Below are 20,052 nucleotides of genomic sequence, written 5' to 3'. Positions count from 1 at the left end.
TAGAGTATCTTTTCTGGGGACGTTGTTACCCTGTTAGCATTTTGCTCTCTCATTCATCTATTTTCCTCTGGACAAAATGACAAGACAGAAAAAATCACCTCAACAAAAAGAACAAGAGGCAGTACCAACTGCCAGGGACCTACTCAATACGGATATTACTACGATGTCTGGAACTAGAGTTCAGAATGATGATTTTAAAGATACTAGCTGGGCTTGAAAAAAGCATGGAAGTTATTAGAGAAACCCTTTCTGGAGAAATAAAAGAACTAAAATCTAACCAAGTCAAAATCAAAAGGCTATTAATGAGATGCAACCAAAAATGGGGCTCTAACTGCTAGGATAAATGAGGCAGAAGAGAGAATTATCGATATAGAAGAGCAAATGATGGAAAATAAAGAAGCTGAGAAAAAGAGAGATAAACAACTACTGAATCACGAGGGCAGAATTCGAGAGATAAGCGATACCATAAGACAAAACAACATTAGAATAATTGGGATCCCAGAAGAAGAAGAAAGAAAGAGAGGGGCAGAAGGTATATTGGAGCAAATTATAGCAGAGAACTTCCCTAATTTGGGGAAGGAAACAGGCATCAAAATCCAGGAGACACAGAGAACCCTTCTCAAAATCAATAAAAATAGGTCAACACCCCGACATCTAATAGTAAAACTTACGAGTCTCAGAGACAAAGAAAAAACTCTGAAAGCAGCTCGGGAGAAGAGATATGTAACCTACAATGGTAGAAACATTAGATTGGCAACAAACCTATCCACAGAGACCTGGCAGGCCAGAAAGGACTGGCAGGATATATTCAGAGCACTAAATGAGAAAAATAAGCAGCCAAGAATACTATATCCAGCTAGGCTGTCACTGAAAATAGAAGGAGAGATAAAAAGCTTCCAGGACAAACAAAAACTAAAGGAATTTGCAAACACAAAGCCAGCCCTACAAGAAATCTTGAAAGGGGTCCTCTAAGCAGAGAGCCTAAAAGCAACACAGACCAGAAAGGAACACAGACAATATACAGTAACAGTCACCTTACAGGCAATACAATGGCACTAGTTCATACCTTTCAATAGTTACCCTGAATGTAAATGGGCTAAATGCCCCAATCAAAAGACACAGGCTATCAGATTGGATAAAAAAAAGACCCATCGATATGCATCTGCAAGAGACTCATTTTAGACCCAAAGACACCTCCAGATTGAAAGTGAGGGGGTGGAAAACCATTTACCATGCTAATGAACACCAAAAGAAAGCTGGGATGGCAATCCTTATATCAGACAAATTAGATTTTAAACCAAAGACTATAGTAAGAGATGAGGAAGGACACTATATCATACTTAAAGGGTCTATCCAACAAGAAGATCTAACAATTGTAAATATCTATGCCCCTAACATGGGAGCAGCCAATTATATAAGCCAATTAATAACAAAAGCAAAGAAACACATCGACAACAATACAATAATAGTGGGGGACTTTAACACCCCCCTCACTGAAATGGACAGATCGTCTAAGCAAAAGATCAACAAGGAAATAGACTTTAAATGACACACTGGACCAAATGGACTTCACAGACATATTCAGAACATTCCATCCCAAAGCAACAGAATACACATTGTTCTCTAGTGCCCATAGAACATTCTCCAGAATAGATCACATCCTAGGTCACAAATCAGGTCTCAACCAGTACAAAAAGACTGGGATCATTCCCTGTATATTTTCAGACAACAATGCTTTGAAATTAGAACTCAATCATAAGAGGAAAGTCAGAAAGAACTCAAATACATGGAGGCTAAAGAGCATCCTACTAAAGAATGAATGGGTCGGGGCTCCTGGGTGGCTCAGTTGGTTAAGCGACTGCCTTCGGCTCAGGTCATGATCCTGGAGTCCCGGGATCGAGTCCTGCATCGGGCTCCCTGCTCAGCGGGGAGTCTGCTTCTCCCTCTGACCCTCCTCCCTCTCATGCTCTCTGTCTCTCATTCTCTCTCTCTCAAATAAATAAATAAAATCTTTAAAAAAAAAAAAAGAATGAATGGGTCAACCAGGAAATTAAAGAAGAATTGAAAAAATTCATGGAAACTAATGAAAATGAAAACACAACTGTTCAAAATCTTTGGGAGGCAGCAAAGGCAGTCCTAAGAGGAAAGTATATAGCAATACAAGCCTTTCTCAAGAAACAAGAAAGGTCTCAAATACACAACCCAACCCTACACCTAAAGGAGCTGGAGAGAGAACAGCAAATAAAGCCTAAACCCAGCAGGAGAAGAGACATAATAAAGATCAGAGCAGAAATCAATGAAATAGAAACCAAAAGAACAGTAGAACAGATCAACAAACCAAGGAGCTGGCTCTTTGAAAGAATTAACAAGATTGATAAACCCCTGGCCAGACTTATCAAAAAGAAAAGAGAAATGACCCAAATCAACAAAATCATGAATGAAAGAGGAGAGATCACAACCAACACCAAAGAAATACAAACAATTATAAGAACATATTATGAACAACTCTATGCCAGCAAATTAGATAACCTGGAAGAAATGGATGCATTCCTAGAGATGTATCAACTACCAAAAGTGAACCAGGAAGAAACAGAAAACCTGAACAGACCTATAACCACTAAGGAAATTGAAGCAGTCATCAAAAATCTCCCAACAAACAAAAGCCCAGGGCCAGATGGCTTCCCAGGGGAATTTTACCAAACTTTTAAAGAAGAATTAATACCCATTCTTCTGAAACTATTCAAAAAAATAGAAATGGAAGGAAAACTTCCAAACTCGTTTTATGAGGCCACCATTACCTTGATCCCCAAACCAGACAAAGACCCCATAAAAAAGGAGAATTAGAGACCAATATCCTTGGTGAACACGGATGCAAAAATTCTCACCACGGGATGCCTGGGTGGCTCAGTCGTTAGGCGTCTGCCTTCGGCTCAGGTCGTGATCCCAGGGTCCTGGGATCGAGCCCCACATCGGGCTCCCTGCTCAGCGGGAAGCCTGCTTCTCCCTCTCCCACTCCCCCTGCTTGTGTTCCCTCTCTTGCTGTGTCTCTCTCTGTCAAATAAATAAATAAATAAAATCTTTAAAAAAAAAAATTCTCACCAAAATACTCGCCAATAGGATCCAACAGTACATTAAAAGGATTATTCACCTCGACCAAGTGGGATTTATCCCTGGGCTGCAAGGTTGGTTCAACATCCACAAATCAATCAATGTGATACAATACATTAATAAAAGAAAGAACAAGAACCATATGATCCTCTCAATAGATGCAGAAAAAGCATTTGACAAAGTACAGCATCCTTTCTTGATCAAAACTCTTCAGAGTATAGGCATAGAGGGTACATACCTCAATATCATAAAAGCCATCTATGAAAAACCCACAGCAAATATCATTCTCAATGGGGAAAACCTGAGAGCTTTCCCCCTAAGGTCAGGAACGCGGCAAGGATGTCCACTATCACCACTGCTATTCAACATAGTATTAGAAGTCCTAGCCACAGCAATCAGACAACAAAAAGAAATAAAAGGCATCCAAACCGGCAAAGAAGAAGTCAAACTCTCACTGTTTGCAGATGATATGATACTTTATGTGGAAAACCCCAAAGACTCCACCCCAAAACTGCTAGAACTCACACAGCAATTCAGTAAAGTGGCAGGATATAAAATCAATGCACAGAAATCAGTGGCATTCCTATACACCAACAACAAGACAGAAGAAAGAGAAATTAAGGAGTCGATCCCATTTACAATTGCACCCAAAACCATAAGATACCTAGGAATAAATCTAACCAAAGAGGCAAAGAACCTGTACTCAGAAAACTATAAAATATTCATGAATGAAATTGAGGAAGACACAAAGAAATGGAAAAACATTCCATTCTCATGGACTGGAAGAACAAATACTGTGAAGATGTCAATGCTACCTAGAGCAATCTACACATTCAATGCAATCCCCATCAAAATACCATCAACTTTTTTAAAGAAATGGAATAATCCTAAAATTTGTATGGAACCAGAAAAGACTTCAAATAGCCAGAGGAATGTTGAAAAAGAAAAGCAAAGCTGGTGGCATCACAATTCTGGACTTCAAGCTCTATTACAAAGCTGTCATCATCAAGACAGTATGGTACTGGCACAAAAACAGACACATAGATCAATGCAACGGAATAGAGAGCCCAGAAATGGACCCTCAACTCTACGGTCAACTAATCTTCGACAAAGCAGGAAAGAATGTCCAATGGAAAAAAGACAGTCTCTTCAACAAATGGTGTTGGGAAAATTGGACAGCCACATGCAGAAGAATGAAACTGGACCATTTCCTTACACCACACACAAAAATAGACTCAAAATGGGGCGCCTGGGTGGCTCAGTTGGTTAAGCGACTGCTTTCGGCTCAGGTCATGATCCTGGAGTCCCTGGATCGAGTCCCGCATCGGGCTCCCTGCTCGGCAGGGAGCCTGCTTCTCCCTCTGACCCTCCTCCCTCTCATGTGCTCTCTCTCTCTCATTCTCTCTGTCTCAAATAAATAAATAAAATCTTTAGAAAAAAAAAATAGACTCAAAATGGTTGGAAGACCTAAATGTGAGACAGGAGTCCATCAACATCCTAAAGGAGAACATAGGCAGCAACCTCTTTGACCTCAGCCGCAGCAACTTCTTCCTAGAAACATCGCCAAAGGCAAGGGAAGCAAGGGCAAAAATGAACTATTGGGACTTCATCAAGATAAAAAGCTTTTGCACAGCAAAAGAAACAGTCAACAAAACCAAAAGACAACCGACAGAATGGGAGAAGATATTTGCAAATGACACATCAGATAAAGGGCTAGTATCCAAAATCTATAAAGAACTTGTTAAACTCAACACCCAAAGAACAAATGATCCAATCAAGAAATGGGCAGAAGACATGAACAGACATTTTTCCAAAGAAGACATCCAAACGGCCAACAGACACATGAAAAAGTGCTCAGCATCGCTCAGCATCAGGGAAATCCACAAATCAAAACCTCAATGAGATATCAACTCACACCAGTCAGAATGGCTAAAATTAACAAGTCAGGAAATGACAGATGTTGGCGGGGATGCGGAGCAAGGGGAACCCTCCTACACTGTTGGTGGGAATGCAAGCTGGTGCAGCCACTCTGGAAAACAGTATGGAGGTTCTTCAAAAAGGTGAAAATAGAGCTACCATACGATCCAGCAATGGCACTACTGGGTATTTACCCCAAAGATACAAATGTAGGGATCCAAAGGGGTACGTGCACCCCAATGTTTATAGCAGCAATGTCCACAATAGCCAAACCGTGGAAAGAGCCAAGATGTCCATCGACAGATGAATGGATAAAGAAGAGGTGGTATATATATACAATGGAATATTATGCAGCCATCAAAAAGAATGAAATCTTGCCATCTGCAACGACGTGGATGGAACTGGAGGGTATTATGCTGAGCAAAGTAAGTCAATCAGAGAAAGACATGTATCATATGACCTCACTGATAGGAGGAATTCTTAATCTCAGGAAACAAACTGAGGGTTGCTGGAGTGGTGGGGGGTGGGAGGGATGGGGTGGCTGGGTGATAGACATTGGGGAGGGTATGTGCTATGGTGAGTGCTGTGAATTGTGCAAGACTGTTGAATCTCAGATCTGTACCTCTGAAACAAATAATACATTATACGTTAAAAAAAAAAAAGAAGGGCGCCTGGGTGGCTCAGTTGGTTAAGCGACTGCCTTCGGCTCAGGTCATGATCCTGGAGTCCCTGGATCGAGTCCCGCATCGGGCTCCCTGCTCGGCAGGGAGTCTGCTTCTCCCTCTGACCCTCCCCCCTCTCATGTGCTCTCTCTCATTCTCTCTCTCTCAAATAAATAAATAAAATCTTTAAAAAATAAAAAAATAAAAAAATAAAAAAGAAGAAGAAGGTAGCCGGAGGGGAAGAATGAAGGGGGGGAAATCGGAGGGGTAGACGAACCATGAGAGACGATGGACTCTGAAAAACAAACTGAGGGGAGGGGAGGGGGGTGGGAGGATGGGTTAGCCTGGTGATGGGTATTAAAGAGGGCACGTTCTGCATGGAGCAGTGGGTGTTATATGCAAACAATGAATCATGGAACACTACATCAAAAACTAATGATGTAATGTATGGTGATTAACATAACAATAAAAATAAATAAAAAATAAAAAGTTGGGAGCTTCAGCATCTATTACTCTAACTACACCTACTATTTTTAAATAAAGAATTTTTTTCCTGTTGGCATAAACTACTCGTATTCCTTACAGATACTATTTTATCTTCACACTAATAACATACAAGAAGCATCTATACTTCCAGTAGCATCCATCCCCAACAAATTATAAATAAATGGAAGAGAGGAACCATTTCTCATTGCTTCTATCACCCTGTCAAAATGCCTGGCAAATGGCGACTTTTAAATAAAGTTTTGAATTAATAAAATTTAAAGCTCCATTTTATAGAATGCAAAATTACTTGATTAGGAATAGCTTAATGTAATTTCCATATTTTTTAATAAAAGTAACCTTTGGTATTTCAGAACTTAGATATCATCATTTCTACCTATTTTAATAGTGAACATAAAAAACAAGAACTCTAATACAAATAATACAAACTTTGCAAATTTAATAGTATACAGGTTTACTGAACTTTATTTAATTTTATGCCTTATTTTGTTCAATTCTGCTTAATGAATATGGTGCTTATTACTAAGGCAATTTGTATGCCATGGACATGATATAACAAATACTACTTCTGATTATAAAATTGAAGATAATAATAAAAATAATAGCTCATAGGGGTGCTTGGGTAGCTCCAGTTGGGCTTGTCCCAGTCTTAAAGACTAATATGCATTTATTTTCTGTCAGATCTGCAAGTCAGCCAGGAAGCTATGCTTTGGTCTGCTTCATAAATCCCATCCAGGGCCCAGACTGGAGGGACAGGATCTACCCAGGGCACATTCTTCTCCTGGCAAGTCAGGGATGAACAAAGGGCAAGTCATACCATAACAGCCCCTTTGAAATTTCTGCGTATGTCTATAACATTCCACCAGCCAAAGTAAGTCTCATGGTCAAGGTCAACTAGGACAGAGAAGTATCCTCCCCTAGAATGGGAGGGAGAAGTACACTGTACTAAAATAAACTAATTTGCCTAATGATGAGAAAAGAGAAAAAATATTACCTTTGCTGATAAATAGTGCTTGTAGTAGTACAACTGAAACAGTAGAAATGCAGAACTTGTCAAAGTTAAAAGCGCCAAAATCACGTTCTTATTGATTCTACTCATTAGTCTAAGGTGCTCACTTGGTTGTCTTTTGAGAATAACCGTGTTCGTTTCATCTTTTTTGAGTAAGAAGATAATCTTGCTTTCTGTAAACAAAAAAGATATTGTAAACAAAAAAGATATTTCTAAAGAAACAAAACCTACTTTTAATTTTTCCACCTCTAATAACCAGCACTACAACAAAGAAAAAGTTACCTAAAGTTCTACGGAACATTCTTTGATTTACTAATTTCCTCTCCTAAATAATTAGATATGAGACCAAACATGAAAGAACAAAAATATTTATCATGGCATTCTACAAATAACAACTGCAAATAACAAACATAAATGGGATATCTGTAAAACCTGACCAGCAGAGATTTGGGGGCTTTTCCTACAGTTTCTGATTCAGTAGATGTGGCATGGGGCTTCTGAATTTGCATTTCTGACAAGTTGCCAGGCCATGCTGATGCTGTTGACCATATTAAGAACCACTTCCACAGAAGAAATTGAGAAAATTTTTGGTCAAGAAACATCATCTGGGGTGCCCGGGTGGCTCAGTCGGTTAAGCGGCTGCCTTCAGCTCAGGTCATGATGCCAGGGTCCTGGGATCGAGTCCCGCATCGGGCTTCCTGCTCAGCAGAGAGCCTGCTTCTCCCTCTCCCTCTGCTTGCTGTTCCCCTGCTTGTGCTCTCTCTCTCTCGCTCTCTGATAACTAATCTTTAAAAAAAAAAAAGAAAGAAAGAAACATCATCTGTATGATAGCTTTTTGTTGTTTTTTTGTGATCTAGGATATGGTCAGTTTTTATAAATACCCCATATATGTTTTCAGTTTTTTTGCAAATGTAAAGTGTAAAGATAAAAATTTTTATTCTTTCATCTTTGGTTGCATCTATTTAAGATAAGAAATTTAATATGTTCTACTTCTTTGTACCTCCTATGCACTATTTGATTTTGGTTAAACATATTATATTTAGTTCTTCAAGTGTTCATCTTTATTCCTTTAAATATACTAACACCTCCATTACTTGATGTCTAAACTTTTGTCCTTTGTTCTCCAGCTGACAAATAAGAGGAAATCAGCAAATTTATACTTACTCTCCTGCTTTTTCTCCTCCTTCATTCTTGACTTTATTAGTTATATCTACCATGTAACAGTTCTATTATACTCTGTTACTACAAATCTCACAGTTAATTTGTTCTTGTTCATCCTACCTTCCTGCCAATCCTTTTGCTGAATCATCTCCATTCATCTACTGGATGGCTGATATTCATCTTCTTATACTTTATCAAAAAACTTATAGATACTATTTACCTTGAGTTCTTACATTGTTCAAATACACTTGTCAACTGATAGTTCGGCTGAGATCATACTTTCTTTCCCCTGATGACTTATAGGCTTTGTACCACTGTTCTATAATGCTAAATATCCCCTTGACAATACCTGATCCTTCCCCCAGGACTCCCCTACAGGTAAATTGACCCTCTTAATGGTGTGAACAGAGAATGCACTCTTTACCTCTGAAATCCAATTTTTTAAAAACTAGATTACATATTGATGTTGATGACTGTACAGTTGACTCTTGAACACGGGCCTGAATTACATGGATCCACTTATATGTGGATTTTTTACAGTACTGTAAATGTATTTTCTCTTCCTTATGATTTTCTTAATAACATTGTCTTTTCTCTAGCTTACTTTATTGTAAATATATGATATATAATACATATACAAAATATGTGTTAATCAATTGTTTATGTTATCAATAAGTCTTCTGGTCAATGGTAGGCTATTAGTAGTTAAAATTCTGGGGAGTCAAAAGTTAACACAGAGATTTTCAACTGCATGGGGGGGGGTCGGTGACCCTAATCCCCACACTGTTCAAGGGTTAATATATACTAATTTTTATTACATGCCCTTTTGATCTGTAGAACTAAGATTTCTTTAGTGGGAAGTTTCTTAAGTTATATGTTTGAATATTTTTCTCGTCTAATGTTGAATTCTCTATTTCCAGAACACAATTGGGCTTTTGTTTCATCTCTTTTCATTCTCATTTCACTTTGTTCAACTTTCAAAAGCCTGTCGTCATGGCCTTTTCTGACTTCTCAACAATGTTAATTCTTTTTGCTTCCAATATGGCCATATATTTCTGATTTTATTTTTCTCCTTTTCTTTCTTGAGCTCTGCCAGAATATGATTTATCAGATCCTGTTGTCTTACTATTTCTCCCTGGTCAATAAACTTTGTCTATTATTTTCAAGAAGGGATTGTTTCATCAAATTTGTTAGGCCAATACAGTTTTCTCATGGGTTCTTTTTCACTTGTTTTTCCCTGTTTCTTTTTTCCTTTTTTCTTGCAGCATTTTTGTGTAGATACTGTGCTTGTTTCCTTTTTATTATTTACCTGTGAACGATGTGAACTCTACTAGGATCAGTTATTTGCAAGAGGACTGTGGAAGGAAGAAGCAGGCTTGGTTCTAGACCAGAAGATAGTCACTGATGTACAAGAAAGCATTTATGACAGAGTGTTTTGCACATGTGTGTGTGAATGAGAGAGAGACAAAGAGAATGTATCTGAGAACAAGACAGAGAAAGCTGTTTAGCCATCACTTCTTGCCTCACCAAGAAAGTGTGTTCCGCAAAGATGGCTTATCTGTGTTTTCTCATTTGCCCTTCCTTTCCTGCTAGTTCATGCAGCCAAACAATCCAAGGACGCTCTCACTGCCTTCCTATACATCCTGACCCACTATAAACAGATGATCTCTCACACGTTGCTCTGCAAGCTTTGAGATCTCTTCCTACTAGCATCCTCTTTTAATCTCTTTCTGCTTACATTTGATAACCATTTCTCAAATATTTTGATTTGGGGTTATAGGATTTCTGGTCTCATCAAAGATGTAATCTCTGTCTCTCATTCTCCTTGTTGTTTCAGGTAATTTCAGATAGAAGAGGGCATAAATGTCTCTACTCTGCCATCTTAAAAAATCAAAAGTCTTGGTTTAGAGTTTTAAAACAATACAAAGGAGCTTCCAGAGCCGAAGCCTACATGAAGCAAACACGATATTATATAAAGTCAACAAACTACTTAAGAGAAATGATACCAACAGTAATATAGAGCAAAAACAACTGAATAAATCACAATCATGTTCTGTTTCCTCAAACTATAAAAACTAGCAACATATATAAAATAACACTGATGATGATATTAGTTTTTGCTGTCAGTTAAAATCTGTTAAAATAAAACAAATACTCTGATAAAAGTAGCTCACAAGATGACAAGAAGAATATCCTTCATTTTCAATATTTCAGCTCAGTTTCTTGTAGTTATATTAAATGGTGCATCAACATATTGTATACTGATTCCTATGTAATTTTCTAAAGTGGCATTCAGAGTGTGCCGTAACTGAGACTCTTCTATGCCTGAATTAATAAATAGAAAGAAAGCATAAAAGGCCTATATACACTACTATAGAAACATAAGGTCCAAATTATTGTCTTGTTCTCTTGTTTGGACATGTCTCTAATCTATAATTAATTCTTAACATAAAATAAACCTCCAACACATATCATCACTTAACTCTACTATTATTATCAAGATGATATCCAATTAACTTTACTTATTTTCTATAAATGCCAAGGCAATTCAATTGCAAAAGAAGAGTATTCACCTGTCAAAACATTCCTTTTCACTAGCACAATCTCTTTATTAGGAATGTAGTTACCACTTTAAAATGAAAAATGTGATACTTAAAAAAAGAGAGGCCAAGACTTAGTGATTTTTCCTCTAAAATATCTCTGGCATCAATTCCCTCTTCTTTCTTCACTGTCATTCTAATTTAGACTCTAACTGTACCTAATACGCTAATTTTAACTGAAGCCCCAGTCTCCACTTTCTACCTACCCATAACCTCACCTACACAGTGACAAATATACCAAGTTGATGATAGATGAATTAAGTTATGCCATGATAAAAATTTTTCAGTGACTCTCTACCACCTACAAATGAAGTTCCAATTCCATACAAGAGTATTCACAATCCGACTGAACACAGGCAAATTCTGTAGGCTTCTCCCACTTCACACACTCTTGAAATTTTTGCCCAAGAATTCCTGGAATACATACCACACTTACCTGCCTCTGCTTTTGCTCATCCCTCTTGTGTGAAATGCTCTCATCCATTTCCATAAAACTAGCTCAACACCTCTTTTCATAACTCCTCTTGGGTAACCCTTTTATAAAGTCTTTCATGCTCTTCCGAGTCAAAATTAATCTCTCCTACCTCTAAACTCCTAGTTTTACCTTCCTGCTGGGAATATTTACTGTCTACCTTACAAGCACAGATGCCACAAAAAGCTAAGAGCTGGAGATAAAATGATAAATAAGATACAGTTTCCTATTTTCTAAGAGTTTAGAGATGAGTAGAAGTTTTCAAAAGAAGAACGGTGATGTTGATGGTGATGGAAGGTGTGATGTACCTAAAGAATAGCATGGAAGTTTTTTCCAAAATGCACAAACCCCATTCCTTACCACCCCCACATCTAGTTTGTGATAGACCCTATCAGAGGCAAATATGGGGGCAATGTAAACAGTGTAATTGTTATGAAGGAGTAGGCACAAATTACTACGGGAGCACAAGGAGAGGCTTTTACCACCTTCCATTTTGAATTATACTTATTAGTACCTATGAATCATTCCCCCTACCAGTCTAAAACTGGCTGAATTAATATAAAGAAATAACATGTATGCTAAGTATACTCAAATACATTGCACAACGCTCAAGAGTACACAAAATTATTTTTTAAAGTTTCTATTTTAAAAAGTACTCTGTCCTGCAGGAACTTCTATGTTAAAGCAAAATATGAAATATGAAAGAATGATTTTTTTTTTTTAGAATTTAAAGCCCATACTTTGTTCCAACTCCTGAACAAGAAACATTTAAAAATAACATATGGAGATCTATGGCAAAATAGAAGCAAAATAAAAACATTCTTTGTGTATACATTTCTTTTTACATGTTATATTTTACCTATCATAATAAAAGTTCTGGGGAGGATAAGTAATGTATTTTTTTTACTTATACTTAGGGAAAGCTTCCTAAAGAAGACAGTATATCATGTCTAATGAAAAAGAGAACAAGTATTGCAGAGATAATAAATTAAAACGAGGGGAAAATAAAGGGAAAAAAGCAAATGTTTTCAGAAAAATATATAATGCGACACTAAGAGGAGTTAGGAGGTTTAAGTAACTCAAGTACCTTCAAGTTCTAATGCAAATATGAGAAGCTAATGTAAGTATGGTATATTACAGCACAGAATGTGTCTCAGATGACATGGAAGCCTGCCATCACTAGTGCCATAAACTGAGAACTGGCAATGAAGAAAGGAATGGGTATATCTGCTTCCCAACGAATCTTTAATGGGTTATACGTGTCAGAACTATCAATCCTCTCGTTCTTTGGGCCTGGGGTAGCCAGAGCCCAAAACTGGTCATCTCCAGCCACGAACGAACACGTTCTTATATCCTTTATTATCAATTTCACTATGTGTCAAGACATGAAAAAGTTTGGGAAAAAACTGGTGGTAGATCAAAGCTATACACAAATGTGAAAGGAAATGTACAGGATGCGGAATTCAAGACAAGTTCCCAGGCTCTCTCTACAGCCAAGAGCAGCATTTCATGTTCTTTCGGCTTCCCATTTGCCCGTTTTACATTATTTGGTTTTTTTTGCAGATAATGGCAATGAAAGACTCTGACACCTGGCTTACCTGACATCCCATGACCACCACCACCACCACGCCTTTGAGAATCATCAGTAAGGATCTGTCTGAAAGAATGTCTAACTGCCTGACTTTTTTATTCCACTTTTCCCTACTCCTGCCTTCTGGATCATCTCTCTTGACATTAGAGGCCCTCCGACAAGAAATATCAGCCCTGACACCTAATTTAGGTTCACAGATGCTGTGTGCTAGCCTGTTCCCCTCAATGCTGCTAGGTCCCAACTTATTCAGGGACATGAGAGAAAGGAGAGGGAGACATGGGTGGTATGAATCAGACAGAACTGAAATTCAAATATGGCTTGCACTGCAAAATAAAACAGGAGGCTAACCTACAGAGAAGAGGGCAGTGTAATTAGGCAAAGGCACGATTACAGAAATGAGGCAGCATTTTAGAAAGCACAAAGAGAAAATGCTTCTACAAATGTATTCAAGGTTAAGACATGAAAAAAAATCAACATTTCCAGCTGCTATAAGCAAAAAAAGGCCCAGTAGCAATAGATGCTACCCAATCTTCCCTAAATACTGCCGGTCTTTCATATTGGTCATTTCCTTTTCTTTCAGGGCTAACTTCTTGAGTTATCTGTAGCCTGGGGGTTAAGGTTAGATTGCACGGGGTTAAGGTTAGACTGCACGGGGTTAAGAATTCTCTTTAACTGCTTAACACTCATTTACTTCTTTTTTTTTTTTTTAAAGATTTTTTATTTATTTATCTGAGAGAGAGAATGGGAGAGAGAGAGCATGAGAGGGGGAGGATCAGAGGGAGAAGCAGACTCCCTGCCGAGCCGGGAGCCCGATGTGGGACTCGATCCTGGGACTCCAGGATCATGACCTGAGCCAAAGGCAGTTGCTTAACCAACTGAGCCACCCAGGCGCCCCAACACTCATTTACTTCTTAACCCTCTGCAATATAACCTCTACCTCAACATGCTGACACCTGGGATTTAAAAAAAAAAGAAATTGGTCTATTTAATGCTCCAGAAAAATTGCAAATATATAGTGACTCCGTTCTAAATGACTAGGGAATGATAAGGTTCTGCAAAGAGTGTCTGAAATGATAAACCTAGATAAGAAAGTCTACCTAAGAAAGGAAGTGAAGATAGGAGGGGACTGATATTACAAGGGCAAAGTAAAAAGGTGAAGAAAGCCATGTCGTCTAATGTGCCTACGATACTCTCCTGGATATAAAATCCAGATGGAAGTTCTCTTTACATTCTCCTGTTCTTAATCATTTTATTAGGGATACTTCCCATAATCTACTGGTTAATTACGACTTATAAATATTCCAGCTGACTGCTGGATATGTCTTCTTGAACATTCCACTAACACCTAAAATGAATCACTGTCCGCCTTCACACCAGATTTCTTCCATGACTTGACCATCTATTCTGTTAATAGTATCCCTATATTCTCAATTACTTATGTTCAAAACAAAATAGTTTTTGTGGTTCTAACTCTATATCTAATGAGTCAACAAACTGTGTATCCTTCTCAGTGCCTCTAAAAGCTGTCATTTCTTTTCCATTTGCATATAGTTAGCCTCATTTAAAGGCCTTATTACCTCTGTCTAGATAGAAAGCCTCCTACATGAATATCCTACTACCAGTCTTTCCTCAAAATACCCATCTTAGGGATCAAAGTCAAATTATTTCTAACGTACCTCTTTGTGTCACTTCCTCTACTTTAAGACCTTCTATGGCTGATTTTGTACTATTCTTTTATATGAATCCGCTGATACAGTACCATCCCATCTGGGTGCCTTGCCTATGTGAACATCAATTGACTTTCAAATATTTAAAAAAAAAAAAGTTATAAAAAAAGCTTTTAAAAGTCTTTCATTCTGAGTCAATTAACAAGTACTCATTTACTATAGCTTACACGTTATAAGCTTTAATTATGTTAATACCTTCCCATTTTTTGAGTAACAGAATGGTGTTAAGCCAAGTTATTTTTAACTGAGTAGAGTCTTCCCCTCAAGAATGCGAGTACTTAATTGCTTGGTTAACGTGTGGGTACTGAGCTTAGTAAAATTATACAGCTAATAGAATCAAACACAGGGCTCAGAATGTATCAAGTACTTAAGACAATATATAAAGTGTGAACATATGCACACATATAAAATCTGGATGGCTATTCACCAAAATACCAATAATGTCTAGGTGGGGGAAATGGGTGATTTTTTACATCATTCTTTATGCTTTTCTATACTGTCCCAATATTGTTATAATGATCATACATTATTTTCATAAAGGCAATGAAATTATTAATAAAAACAGATGACAATGGAATATTATGCAGCCATCAAAAGGAATGAGATCTTGCCATTTGCAACGGCGTGGATGAAACTGGAGGGTATTATGCTGAGCGAAATAAGTCAAACAGAGAAAGACATGTATCATATGACCTCACTGATATGAGGAATTCTTTTTTTTTTTTTTTTTTAAAGATTTTATTTATTTATTTGAAAGAGAGAGAGCACATGAGAGGGGGGAGGGTCAGAGGGAGAAGCAGACTCCCTGACGAGCAGGGAGCCCGACGCGGGACTTGATCCCGGGACTCCAGGATCATGACCTGAGCCGAAGGCAGTCGCTTAACCAACTGAGCCACCCAGGCGCCCGATATGAGGAATTCTTAATCGCAGGAAACAAACTGAGGGTTGCTGGAGTGGGGGGTGGGGTGGGAGGGATGGGGTGACTGGGTGATAGACACTGGGGAGGGTATGTGCTCTGGTAAGCGCTGTGAATTGTGCAAGACTGTTGAATCTCAGATCTGTACCTCTGAAACAAATAATGCAATATATGTTAAGAAAAAGAAAAAAGAAGAAGAAGAAGAAGGTAGCGGGAGGGGAAGAATGAAGCGGGGGAAATCAGAGGGGTAGACGAACCATGAGAGACGATGGACTCCGAAAAACAAACTGAGGGTTCTAGAGGGGAGCGGGGTGGGAGGTTGGGTTAGCCTGGTGATGGGTATTGAGGAGGGCACGTTCTGCATGGAGCACTGGGTGTTATGCACAAACAATGAATCATGGAACACTACATCTAAAACTAATGATGTAATGTATGGGGATTAACATAACAATAAAAAAAGTTAAAAAAAAACAAATGGTGGGTAGTAGCAGTGGTTTAATAACTGCCACATTTGCCAGACAGGATCTTGATCTTTGCAACTTAAAAGCATGGTCCTCAGACCAGCAACATCAGCATCATGTTGGAGTTTGTCAAAAATACATAGAGACCCTACCACAGACTTACTGATTTAGAATCTACATTTTAACAAGATCCTCAGGTGATTCTTACATATGCTAAAATTTGAAAAGCACTGACCTAGAAGCTAAGGCCCTTACATGCACGAATAATAGGAACAACATCTGCCTTGTTCATCAGTATATCCTTAGCACCCAGCAGTGCCTGAAACACATAAATATTTGTTGAATAAATAAATATGTAATGATATTACTTCTGAATAGACAATGGAGATTATATTTATTTTCTGCCAGTGTTCCCAGAAATGGGTGCTTAATATTTGCTGCAAATGCTGTTAAATTATTTTAATAACAACGTTGGCCTCAACAACCTACTATGGCTACACGTAATCTTTTTTAAAACGAGCCCTTGCTCATTGCTCTGAGAGCCACGTGTCTCCTTCAGTCATTTTTCTGGCCACCCATAAATGGGCGCATCCCCTAGTTACTCTAGAATCTATCCCTCAAAGCAAATTTACTTCCAGATTTTTAACTACCACCTCTGAGAGAAAACTCACTATTTAAGTTCCAGTCTATGAACTCCATCTGCCTATATTTCCAACTCTATTTCCTACACCTCAAATTCAGTATGTTCAAAATGAACCATTTCATTCTCCATCAACCATCTCCCTCCCCCATTTCAGAAGGTTGTTCTCCATTCTTAGACTCAAGTTTTACAGGCTTTAGAGGAGAGACCACCTTGTCCAACAATATCATTTTACAGAGAATAGGTTCTAGAAGAATTAAATGATAGCCCAAGAAGCTAATTCTTGGCAACCTCCAGAGCTACAACCTGAATCACCTTACTGCCAATACATTATTGCATGTTAGAATTCTGATAAAATGCTTATTTTTGTCAACGGCACTTAAATTCACTTTTTCAAAACCCAGGTTCTAAGAATCAATCACCTAGATACAAGAAATCAAGTCCTATATTGCTGACATGTCTCTTACTCCTTTTTCTTCCTTTTCACACATACTGCACTTTCTTTCCACTTGGGGTTCCTTTGATATCCAGTGCCATCCTTCCCAAGTCCTCTATGCCCTTGAAACCTAGCCAGAAACAGACTCTAAAATATGAATGCCTCGGGGCACCTGGGTCTCTCAGTCAGTTAAATGTCCGACTCCTGGTTTGGGCTCAAGTCATGATCTCAGGTCATAAGATCAAGCCCTGAGCCCCTCCACAGGCTCCACCTCAGCGCAGAGTCTGCTTCAGATCCTCTGTTTCCCTCCTCTTCTGACCCTCCCCCACCCTCTAAAATAAGTTAAATAAATAAATAAATAAATAAAATATGAATGCCTCTTCCTTGACTTTTCTATCTTTACCCAAGGTGCTCAACAGAGATGGTTCCTGATGATTCAAACCTTACCCAACCCCAGAGTATCCCAGTCTTTTCTACTAGGCCTCCCTCATTTCCCAATCCCTAATGCACTGCTCCATCGATCATTTTGATATCTGTTCATAGGCTGACCTTTATTCTTTGGAAACCTGCTATCTTCAAAAGTAGAAAGAACCTGACATCATGTAGGTCCTCTTTTTACATCTGAGAAAACTAAGGCCCTGAGAGAAGTGACTTGCCTCATGTTACCTGAGAAACTGATGGTGATGAATTCTGAACCCAGTTCTCCTCACTCCTATTCAAAGCCTGTAACAACCACCTCTACACATATCCAGTCTTTCCAGACATCCCCCCAACTGACAGTGCAAACAAAAGGCAGACATCAAAGCCATGTGAAACTTTAGCATGGCTAGCAGCATCCATCCATTATGAAGCACAAAAAGGGGTTCAGTAAATATTCCTCCAAATGAACTAAAAGTTGAACCCACAGGGAAAGCATCAAAATGAGAGATGGTTAATTAAATTATCCCTCTCTAAGATCATGCTAAGTGAAATAAGTCAAGCAGAGAAAGTCAATCATCATATGGTTTCACTTATTTGTGGAACATAAGGAATATCATGGAAGACATTAGAAGGAAGGGAAAAATAGGCAGGGGGTAACTGGAAGGAGAGATGAACCATGAGAGACTATGGACCTGAGAAACAAACAGGGTTTTAGAGGGGAGGGGGGAGGGGGGATTGGTTAGCCCGGTGATGGGTATTAAGGAGGGCACGTACTGCATGGAGCACTGGGTGTTATACGAAAACAATGGATCGTGGATCACCACATCAAAAACCAATGATGTACTGTATGGTGACTAACATAACACAGTAAAATTTAAAAAAAAAATTATCCCTCTCTATAAAACTGTTGTAGTTCCCCAGTGCCGGTGGAAGAACTCCACAGTCAGAGAGCAGCAAGGTCCTTCCCGGTTGAGACCCGACGTTAGCAGCCGCCACATTCCTAGCCTTCCCTTCTCTGCACCCATTCCTCCAGCCATTACCCGAATATGTACGCGGTGCTGCCCAAACCCAGTCGTTCCTTTCATGCTTCTGCACCCTTGCACACATTGGGCCCACAACCTGCAGTGCTCTCCACCCCCCCACCCCCCAGTGCCTGTCCTCTCGCAAATCCTGAGATGGCTTTCACGGCCCTGCTCAAACGTCAGGCAAAGTCCTACGAGGGTCTGGATCGCTCTCCAAAACTGAGCCTGTCCCAGGATGCGGATTTTACTTGCTGACACGCCCAGGAGCGTGGGAAGGACTGCCCCAGTGGTGAACTGACTCAGAGTGCCCCCGCCCCGCCCGGAGCGCGCTCAGCCTGTGGCCCCCTCGGCCGCTGGGGGGCTGGGGGAGGTGGGTGCTCAGAATGCTGGGGGATGCCCGGTGAGGGCACCAGAGCCACCGACGATACCTGTCTGAAGGCACCCTCCCATCCCCCGCGACCAAGAGGCGTCATCTACACCTTACCTCACCCAACAGCGGCGGCAACTCCGCTTTACGGCATTCACAGCAACTGCTGCAAAAGGTGCCGTCAAGTACAGAGCCGTGGCTATTGCGGTAGCTGTCGGAGACGATCGCATTGAACTGACTCCGACCTCTGCATGTCTAGGGCTCCTGCCACATTTTCACCGTCCAAAGTTTACTGATCCCTGAGGATTTCCTAGCTTTCCAAAGCCCTTTCCATCGCCTGCCTACGTAACAACTGCAGTGAGGCGACATGAGATTTTAGGAGGTGGGGCAAGAATTGGAGAGGCACCAGCTGAGCTGTTTCTTAAAGAGTGAATTTGCCCGATAAAATATAGGATGCCAGTTAAAAATGTGAATTTCAGGTAAACAACGAATAGTTTTTTAGTCCGTGTGCTACGCAGATTCAGAATAACTCCTTGAATTCTGTTTAGGGTACCATCAGATGAGATGGGGCTGGGGATGTAGTGCGAAATAGCAGCTGCGTTTAGTTCATGAGGTTGAGGTGCATGACATCCAAGCTCCAGAGGACTGTTACACTCCGGTTTACGTCTGGAAATAGACGCATACAGTTCCGGCCCTGGCTTTTTTAATTCACAGTGTAATCCAAAGGATTGTTAAGAATCAGATATGTATCAATTTTGACGTGAATTTTGGAAACTATAAAGCACTAAATACTGTAATTTTAAGTTGTTTTTACAAAAATTACTATTATTAGTCCATAGTAAAAACTAAAAACTCTAAACTTTGTTCCTTTGGAACAGTATATAATGAAAAGTTTTAATTTCTCATTTCCTCTTACGTTTATTTTTTCCTTCTAAAAATTTTCTGTGTACATAAAGCTTATTTTGTAGACGTCCTCTTAGAACTAGTTCTATAGACTTAGAATTAGTAGTTGGTAGATTAATCAAAAAAGATAACACCC

General features: G+C 39.2%; 1 protein-coding gene across 1 annotated transcript in view; it reads right to left on the bottom strand.

The window, feature by feature from the left end:
• The window catches only part of FKTN (fukutin), a 65,326-nt gene extending 47,462 nt beyond the window's left edge, over positions 1-17,864 (bottom strand). The window contains exons 1-3 of the mRNA XM_021691473.1: positions 17,754-17,864; positions 9,884-10,012; positions 7,186-7,373 (exon numbers count right to left, since the gene is read on the bottom strand). Of these exons, the coding sequence (XP_021547148.1) occupies positions 7,186-7,290 (105 nt within the window). The 5' untranslated portion in view covers positions 7,291-7,373; positions 9,884-10,012; positions 17,754-17,864. The remainder of the gene's footprint in view (positions 1-7,185; positions 7,374-9,883; positions 10,013-17,753) is intronic.
• Positions 17,865-20,052: the final 2,188 nt, after the last annotated feature.

Source organism: Neomonachus schauinslandi, chromosome 13, assembly GCF_002201575.2.
Source record: "Neomonachus schauinslandi chromosome 13, ASM220157v2, whole genome shotgun sequence".
NCBI classification, from domain to species: domain Eukaryota; kingdom Metazoa; phylum Chordata; class Mammalia; order Carnivora; family Phocidae; genus Neomonachus; species Neomonachus schauinslandi.
Note: the sequence above shows the minus strand (reverse complement) of the source record. Positions and strands in the feature narration are given on the sequence as shown.